Source organism: Bos taurus, chromosome 8, assembly GCF_002263795.3.
Source record: "Bos taurus isolate L1 Dominette 01449 registration number 42190680 breed Hereford chromosome 8, ARS-UCD2.0, whole genome shotgun sequence".
Taxonomy (NCBI): Eukaryota; Metazoa; Chordata; class Mammalia; order Artiodactyla; family Bovidae; genus Bos; species Bos taurus.
The window spans coordinates 94,261,976-94,271,952 of NC_037335.1; the positions used below are offsets into that span (position 1 = coordinate 94,261,976).

A 9,977-nucleotide genomic window follows, 5' to 3' on the forward strand; every position below is an offset into this window, starting at 1 on the left:
CAGCCAAATAAATAAATATTTTTAATAAAAGGAAGAAATAAAATGACAAAGGGGATTTTTTTCAAAATTGAAGGTTACAAACAGAGGAAAGAAATATAAACCCCAGATAAAAATCAAATGTAAAAACCATCTAAAAGATAGATTCACATTTCTTAAAACAGATTCCTCTTGGATTGGCAATACATTAAATATTTCATGGATAGAGAGCCAATGGAACAGAGAAAAAGATATAGCTCTATTTTTATCAGTGAGTAATTTGACTCAGAAGTTATTTATATTTACAGCTTTAAATATCAGGTATTTGGTTGTAAGACCAAAGCAGTTAGATCCCATGTATCAGAAGGTATATATATTAAAAAAAAAAAAAAAACAACTGCCAAAGCAGATATGTTGAAAGTAGAAAAGAATAATTTAATGCCTCCTAGTTGGATATGAGGGGCTTCCCAGGTGGCTCAGTGGTAAAGACTCCATCTGCCAATGCAGAAGATGAGGGTTTGATCCCTGGATCAGGGAGATCCCCTGGAGAAGAAAATGGCAACTCATTCATATTCTTGCCTAGAAAATCCCATAGACTGAGGAGCCTGGTGGGCTACAGTCCACTGGGTTGCAAAAAAGTTGGAGAAGACTCAGCGACTAACCAACAAAATTAAATAATTGATTTCTGCATTGTGATGATAAAAGTTACCTGTCCCTTTTCCATTTACTTATTAAAAACTTTTCTTCTCAGTAAGTGTTTTACTGCTTCCTTCACATCCTTGTTCCTGAGACTGTAGATTAAAGGATTAATCATCGGAGTCATCACGCCATAGAACACAGATACAAGTTTGTCAGTAGCATCCATGTCATCTGAATTAAGTGTCTCTTTAGACTTGGGCTTCATGTACATGAAGAGAATGGTTCCGTAGAATATTATCACCACAGTCAAGTGGGCTGAGCAGGTAGAGAAGACTTTGCTTCTCCCCTCAGAAGAGCGAATTCTGAGGATGCTGATAATAATTAATGTGTAAGAGATAATGATTAACAATAATGGTGTCATTATGAATAAGGTTGTGGCCACAAGCATGATGAACTCGTTACCTGAGATATCAGCACAGGCCAATTTCATTACAGCCAGAATTTCACAGGTGAAGTGATTGATGACATTATTCCTGCAGAAGGGCAATTGTACTACACACCCAGTTTGTACTGCAGAGTTGACAACTCCTATGATCCAGGAGCCAGCTGCCATGGGCACATAGGAACCCTTGCTCATGATGACAGAATATCTCAGAGGGTTGCAAATAGCCACATACCGGTCAAAGGCCATCATGCCCAGGAGCACACACTCTGTTGTCCCCATGGCCAAGCCAAGGAACATCTGCACAGCACATCCAGAGAAGGAGATGGTCTTTTTCTCTGAAAGGAAGCTCACCAGCACAGGGGGAATGGAGACAGTGGTGTAGCAGATGTCCAGGAAGGAGAGGTTCCCCAGGAAGAAGTACATAGGGGTGTGAAGGTGGGAGTCTAAGATGCTGATGAGAATAAGGGTACCATTCCCCAGAAGGATGACCACATACATTATTAAGACAAGCACATAAAAGAGTAGCTCAAGCCTTGGATAACCAGAAAGCCCCTTCAGAAAAAATTCCACCAGAATGGTTTGGTTTTCCCATTCCATTGTATGGTTTCTTTTTCACCTGTAATACATTAGAATATGTTAAGATAAAATACGTATTCTACTATGATTATATTCTACTATGTACCAATGTAGAAGTAGCATATACTCATAGGAAGAGAAGAAAATATAAAAAGGAATAGACCAAAGAAAGAAGAAAAGAAATAAAGTGGGCCAAATAGAATAGAGAGAGGGAAGAAAAGAGAAACGAATGTATTTCAAGCTACAAGCAATATGCCATGTAATTTATTGAATCTCATCAAGGTTCTGGGAGAGAGGTATCATCATCCACATTTTACAATAAATAAATCAAAGCAAAAATATTAAGTAAACTTAATTAAAGGTAAATTTAGAGCACAGGTAAGATTCAAACCCAAGTCTTCCTTGCTGAAGCCTGAGCTTTTGGTCATGTTTGTTACCACAACTAGAGTTTAAAATAAATTCGAGTATTGCATTATGTGTAATTGAAAAGTGAACTATTTTTATTGGCTACAAACCACCACTGGAGAAGGAAAGGGCAACTCACTCCAATGTTCTTGCCTGGAAAATCTCATGGACAGAAGAGCCTGGTGGGCTACAGTCCATGGGGTCACAAAGAGTTGGACATAACTTAGTGACTAAACAACAACAAAGCCCCACACAATAGATTAATGATCTTGTCACTTTTCCATGTTGTACTGCTATGCTTATTATCTGACTTGTCCATTAGCATGAAAAATTCATTAAGGCGGGGACTTTGTCTTGTTTACTTCTACAATACCAGTATCTACAATATAACAGACACAGAGATAAGAGGTTCAGAAATATTTGTTGAATAAGTGAATACAGTCAAGGACCAAATGACTACTAATTATTTTATTTGTGCATTACCTAATTTAGTCTGAGAAGCAACCCTATTATGCAATTATTGCTATTATTAGCATCGTCATTTTCATTATAAAAAAGGAAGAAAATAAGTAATTTGCTTAATGTCAAGGTCAAGGTCATAGCTAAATAAGTGGTTGAGCCAGAACTTGAATCCAAGCCATATGGCTGTGGAGTTCAAACTTAATTGTTCATTTTGCAGAGAACTTGACTCACAGTCTAGAATATCATGTAATCTAATAGACAACACTAATATTTCAAAAGAGATATCAGACCAAAATAGGTTTAATATGGTGACTTGAGAGCACTTTAATTCTTTATATTTTGAAGGGATATTATTCATTTCTGTGACAAAAATATATCTATTAGTGTATAATTCTTCATAATTCTTGTATAACTCTTCATAATTCTGTAGTCTCCCCTTATGAGTAGTTCTACCTACTTTTTCACTGCTATTTTAATTGATTTCTCTTTTCATGAGTTTCACAAGAGGTTTTCCCATATTACAAGTTTTCTCCAAAAAAATTTTTTAATGCTTTTGGAGAGATTTGTCCTTTCCATTTTGTTTCATTAATGTAGGTTTTTGTGTTTGTAAATTTCTTTAGGCTTATTTGGCATTTTATAATTGCATGAAATAAGAAAAAATATTTCTTAATATTTTATCTTTATCCTCTTCCTAGCTCTGAGTCATTTAAAACACTTTGTTTTACTATAGACTGAGATTTTGCTATGAAATGTTCTTGTTACTGGTTTCCAGATAATTTTTTTCTCCTTCTGTCTTTAATCCAAATATTATCTAGATATGTATACCTAGTGATCAGATATTTTTATTCCATTTTATTATATCTAATTCATTTTTTATGATAAAAAATGTGACCTGTAATTCTAAAGTTATATATTTTTGGTTCTATTTACCTGATCCATGTTGTAAATGTCAACAAAAAATATGAATTCTCTTTGGGTGAGATATATTATTTATATATGGCAATGGCAACCCACTCCAGTACTCTTGCCTGGAAAATCCCTTGGATGGAGGAGCCTGGTAGGCTGCAGTCCATGGGGTCACTAAGAGTTGGACATGACTGAGCGACTTCACTTTCACTTTTCACTTTCATGCATTGGAGAAGGAAATGGCAACCCACTCCAGTGTTCCTGCCTGGAGAATCCCAGGGACAGGGGAGCCTGGTGGGCTGCCGTCTATGGGGTCGCACAGAGTCGGACACGACTGAAGTGACTTAGCAGCAGCAGCATACACACATATAACAATACATGTATACACATAATCAGGTTTATTAAATGCCCTATTCAAATCCTTGAGATTATTTTCTGTTATCTGTATTTAATTAACTCTATATAATGATGGTTGGATGATATCACTGACTTGATGGACATGAGTTTGAGCAAGCTCCGGGAGTTGGTGATGGATAGGAAATCCAGGCGTGCTGCAGTCCATTGGGTTGCAAAAAGTCAGACACAACTTAGTTACTGAACTGAACTGAACTGAATCAAGTTTTACTTGTATATCTAGAATTATTTTTATATGCTTAGTTCTGTGTTGTTTAGTGTATATCTGTTTATGGCTGATAAAATTCTTCATACATTGTGAATGTTACAATTAATTTTTATCACATTTTGTATTTTAAATTTAAATTCTACGTTTATGATATTGATATCCAAGCAAGAATACTGGAGTGGGTTGCTATTTCCTTCTCCAGGGGTTCTTTCTGGCCCAGGGATTGAACCTGCATCTCTTACATCTCCTGTGCTTGGCAGGCAGGATCTTTACCACCGGTACCACCTGGGAAGCCCAACTTTAGCTCTCTTTGTTGTGTGTACTCAGTCGTGGCCAGTCCTTTGCGACCCTATGCACTGCCAGGCTCCTCTGTCCATGGGATTTTCTAGGCAAGAATACTGGAGTGGGTTGCCATTTCCTACTCCAGGGGATCTTCCTGATCCAGGGAAGTACAAAATGTGATAAAAATAGGTCAATTAATTGTAACATTCACAATTTATGAAGAAGGTTATCAGCCATAAACAGGTGTACACCAAACAACACAGAAACTAAACATATAAAAATAATCCTAGATACACAAGTAAAACTTGATTATAAATATTTATATAGAACTGATTAAATATAGCTAGCAGAAAAATTATCTCAAAGACTTGAAAGCGCATCCAATAAATGCCCTGATTATGTGCATACATGTATTATGTGTATATATATAAATCATAATATCTCCCCCAAAGAGAATTCATATTTTTTGTTTACATTTTCAACATGGACCAAGCAACTTGCTGCCAAAAATATATAACTTTAGACTTACAGGTCACATTTTTTATTATAATAAATAAACTAAATATAATAATAATTGTATAAAAATATCTGATCACTAAGTATGTGCAACATATATGTGGGTGTAAGTTGTCAATTCTTTTTACAGTCATTGCTTTTTATGAGCATATTCACTCCATTCACTTTAGAATACAATTATAAATGTACTTCATTTCTTTCCTTCCATACACTTTATTTTTATTACATGCTTATTTTGCATTACTTATATTTCCCACTTTCTTTTTTCGGCTGGCTGATTAAATTGTCATTCACCAATTGTTTGCCTTACTTGAACACTTTGTTCATTTTTTCCGTTCCATGAATGGTGAGTTACCTTCTTTCTTTACTTTCACAATCTGACATACAGACCAAACATTTGTTTGTAAAAAAGAACTTGCATTGGCCAAAAAGTTCAGGTATTTCTGCACCAGTTTACAGATAAATCCAAATGAACTTTTTCAACTAGAATGCTCCTAATCTCCTAAATTATCCCTCAAACACAAAATGAAGATAGAACTACAATAGTTTTATCCCTCCATTTCTATCCCTACTCCACAATTCCAAGACGCTACCAAGATAAATTAGGGGAGTCAAATTTAGATTAATTTGAAGATCAAAACTTATATATTAGCTAGAAACAAACAAATGGATACATGAATTGAGGCTATTATTGCTAATTGACATGTTCTTACTCTATTTGGTACTTTATATGTTTATATATATATATATATATATAATATACACACACATACATATAAATATTGAAAGGAATGTTTAAGAAACTTAGTGACCAAATTCCTAAAGAACTTCTGCTCAGAGAATTTCCTAATATCACTCACTGTGACTTATCGTCTAGGTAGTACTGCACTGATGTCTTACAGGGACGAGCCATGGTTTCATTTCTAATGACCTTGCCTTCTAAAGGTAAGGAGACAGGCATTCTTATACATTCTCAGTGAACACATAAATTGGTGCATCCTCTGTGGAGGACAAATTGACAGTGTTAAACAGAATCATAAAGTCATGCATATAACTTTGACCACAGAATTTACCGCTAAATTGTGTAATTCCCACACAATTATGCCTGTGCATGTGTAAAGTAATTTATTTAAAAACTGATTCATTAAAGTACCATTTGTAATAGCAGATGTGGAAGCAATTTAAATTTCTATGAGAAGGGGACATAGAAATAATGAAATGCCGATCTGCTGTCAAAAAGATTAAGAGACTCTTTGTGCATTGATATGGAAAGATCGTCAAGAACTATTAAGTGTAAAGGTAATATTCAGAACTGACTTCCCTGGTGGCTCAGTGGTAGTCGACAAGAACCCCTGGAGAAGGAAATGGCAACCCAACCCAGTATTCTTGCCTGGGAAATCCCAAGGACAGAGGAGCCTGGTGGGCTATGGTCCACGGAGTTGCCAAAGAGAAGGACATGGTTTAATGACTAGACAGCAATGCGAATGTTCAGAACAGTATATAAGGCACAGTAACCTTTGTGTATAAATATTTTACATATATGCCTGTGTACACACACGCACACATGCGCACACACACGTGTGTGTGTGTGTGTGTTAGTAGCTCAGTTGTATCTGACTCTTTGCGACCCTATGGATTGGGGCCTGCCAGACTCCTCTGTCCATGGGATTTTCCAGACAAAAATACTGGAGTGGGTTACCATTCCCTTCTCCAGGGGACCTTCTTGACCCAGGGATTGAACCCGGGTCTCCTGCACTGCAGGCAGACTCTTTACCATCTGAGTCACTATATGTGTCTGTACACACACACACATGCATGCGCGCGTGGACACACACACACACACACCATTTTTTTGCTCCTATGTAGAATACCTATAGAAAAATAAACAGGAATAACTTGTTATCTCTAGGAAAGGAAATGAATAGTTCCTTAACAGAAATGGAAGGGAGGCTGTTAACTGTATGTTGTTCAGTATCTTTTAAAAATTTTGAATCTTGTGACTACAGTACCTACCATAAAATAAATTACATTTAAGCTAAAGAGTTCTTGTCTTTGAGATCTATAACCTTTCTCCTTTCACTTTTCTGATGGCACACTACATCAAACCATCCACTGCCATGGGACACAACTACATATAGTTAAAAATTGTTCTTATTCAGTATCAAACCTTAAATGGGAATGGCTAAAGACTAACAAGTCCTTTGCTTCCTTTGTAGCTCATAGCTCAGTCAGTAAAGAATCTGCCTGCAGTGCAGGAGATCCGGGTTTGATCCCTGGATTGGGAAAATCCCTGGAGAGGGAAATGGCAACCCACTCCAGTATCCTTCCCTGGAAAATCTCATGGACAGAAGAGCCTGGTGGGCTGAAGTCCATGGGTCGCAAAGAGTCAGGCACGACTGAGCGACTAACACACACTAACAAGTCCTTTTGGAGAAGGCAATGGCACCCCACTCCCATACTCTTGCCTGGCAAATACCATGGACGGAGGAGCCTGGTAGGCTGCAGTCCATGGGGTCGCTGGGAGTCAGACAAGAATGAGTGACTTCACTTTCACTTTTCCCCTCCATGCATTGGAGAAGGAAATGGCAACCCATTTCAGTGTTCTTGCCTGGAGAATCCCAGGGACGGGGGAGCCTGGAGGGCTGCCGTCTATGGGATCGCACAGAGTCGGACACGACTGAAGCGACTTAGCAGCAGCAGCAGCAACAAGTCCTTTAAATATAGTCATAATTTAATATTCAAGATATTTTCAGAAGGATCATTAGGATTTTCAGGCCCATATGGATCTCCTGTCCCTCCATCAAACTGCAAGCTATCCTCTGATCTGGTTTAGAATCTATACTTCTACCCTAGTCATTTCCTTTCCATTAGATGTGCTACTACTTTTAGGAGCTAGTAAAATTCCTGGAACAAAATTACAGCTTAATAAATGTTAGCTATTATTCTTGTTTCATTCACAAGTCCAAAGAGCCATCCCTCTTTGGGAATTCTTTGTCCGCCTATCTTTAAAAGATACTTTCTCTGAATCTCAGGTCTATCTTCCCAATTTCCGGACATAATTAGTCACCTAAACATCACTCCAAACTCAACTTCATTTCTCCATTCTAAACTCATCTCCTATCCCCAGCTCTTAACATTTTGTAACTTTTTATAAAATTTGCATTTTGTTAGAATTTTTCACATTTTCTGGGTTACAGTGTAAACTACTTGAGACCCCAAAGGGCGGTAGATAGATACATGTGAAGTTCATTGAATAATGGAGGTTATACCTACACCTATAAAAATCATCTCTACAAAAACCCTTGTTCAAGAGCTGCTTCCATGCTACATGATATTCTACCAAACTTATTCCATAAAGTTGTTAGGAACACAGGCCTTGGAGGTAGGCTTAGTTTAAATGGTATCTCTACCCCTTACTAAGCAGGGTCGCCTGGACATATTTCTGATCATCACCTTCCCCAGCTATAGCATGAAGATAAAGATAGCACCTGTACTATATATTTGTTGATAAGATTAAATGAGATAGTATATATTATACAATTACCACCGTAATGGTTTCCACTATTGGTAGTTTCCTTTATGCCACTCTATCACGGTTCTTCCTTTTGTTAGAGTCTTTTTACATCTTTGAACCAGTCATCATCTTTTCCATGGCCAGGTATATACAGCCGAAAAGTTTAATCACGTCACACACAGTGTTCTGGCAAAGGGTATTATGTTCATCTTACCGTCAAATCCTAATACATTTCATCACAGTATATAACACTCCAGTCCTTTATCACACTCTGATCCTTTGGATGTCAGCAAATTGAGTGGCAAATAGGAAAAATCACTCATAAGGTTCAATTCACTCCATAAAAAAATAGGACTTTAGGGAGGCATTAGTATGTTCCTTGTCTTAAAAAGATGGCTGTTTTTTTTTGTTTGTTTGTTTGTTTGTTTGTTTTTACTGAGACTATGTTAACATTTTTAGCAAGCCTATAGTATAAAAAAAAATAGAAAAGTCATTCAGTTTTACAATTATAACCTAATAATAGAAAAGCAAATATTCAAAACAGTCACCAATACTGTATGCAAACACACTAGGATAATGCTCAGTCAGGTCTCTTTCTGGCTATTCACTGCTTTGGTAAATCATCTATTTCACATATGAGGTTTCCTTAAGGCAAATTGGTCATAGTTTTCCTCCTCACATGTTTTCTCTGCACAAAGAGTCCCTAGCACAGTATGTGGCATGTAGTACCTCTTACTCTCAGTTGATTGAGCCAAATGAAGCAGAGTTGCTGCTAGGGGACCAGGAAAGACTTGTTTGTTATGAATTTCATGCTACAGAACACAGAGTTCCCTCTCTACTGTGTAGTGAGCCTTAATGAGCTAAAAATGATAACAGAGTATTCAAATACTGTGTGCTACTCTAAAAAGCTACACACTGACACAAAGATATTCATAACTACTGAAATTCCATTCTGTTCTTTGCTCAAAGCCTTTGCATGTTAAACTGCTCTTGTGATCTCAAAAGTCTTTGTTTTTCCCTACTACCTCTTAGTGATTAGACCCTTAAATTCCATTTCCAATATTTAGTCTCTCTTCAGTGAGAAAAACATCTTAATTTCAAACTTGACACATTTAACCCATCAGTCTAACTCTTGCTTGTAGTTGATAAGATTTGGTTCTTGTCTTTACAATAACTTACCTTCAAACCAGGTTCTGACTCTCGTTCTAGGTTGGAGCAACAATAGATATTTTTATCTTTCTTTTTCACATGTAGCCAGTTTTCATGACTCCTCATTTCATGAACCTCTAAAGAGGGAGCTACTGATGAGTAATAATTTGCCATAGAAATTCACTCATTTGTTGACATCTATGGAAGTATGCAGGTTGCAGGTATGATAACTAGAATAAATTCCTCTAGGTCAAATAAAGAATTGTTAGATTCCTCTAGTTCAAAATAGAAAGAAAATTAATATTCAGTAATAAATTTTAGGAATAGGACAACTTGCCCCTGAAGCCCAGGCTGAAATACGACCCCATTGTGGAGACCCACAAATACCTAAAGAACATGCTTCAGGCTTTGGGACACAATTCAAATGTTCTAAAGGATGTTTCTAAACCTCTGTGCAAAATTTTCAATTGCTTCATAGATGAAAT

General features: G+C 36.9%; 1 protein-coding gene across 1 annotated transcript; it reads right to left on the minus strand.

Moving 5' to 3' along the window:
* Positions 1–700: 700 nt before the first annotated feature.
* OR13C2 (olfactory receptor family 13 subfamily C member 2) lies at positions 701–1,657 on the minus strand. Its single transcript, NM_001390633.1, has one exon. The coding sequence runs from the start codon at positions 1,655–1,657 to the stop codon at positions 701–703; it is 957 nt and encodes a 318-aa protein (NP_001377562.1).
* Positions 1,658–9,977: the final 8,320 nt, after the last annotated feature.

Excerpts from the sequence above, each read along its gene's own strand:
- OR13C2 (NM_001390633.1), bottom strand. The coding sequence starts at position 1,657 with ATGGAATGGGAAAACCAAACCATTCTGGTGGAATTTTTTCTGAAGGGG.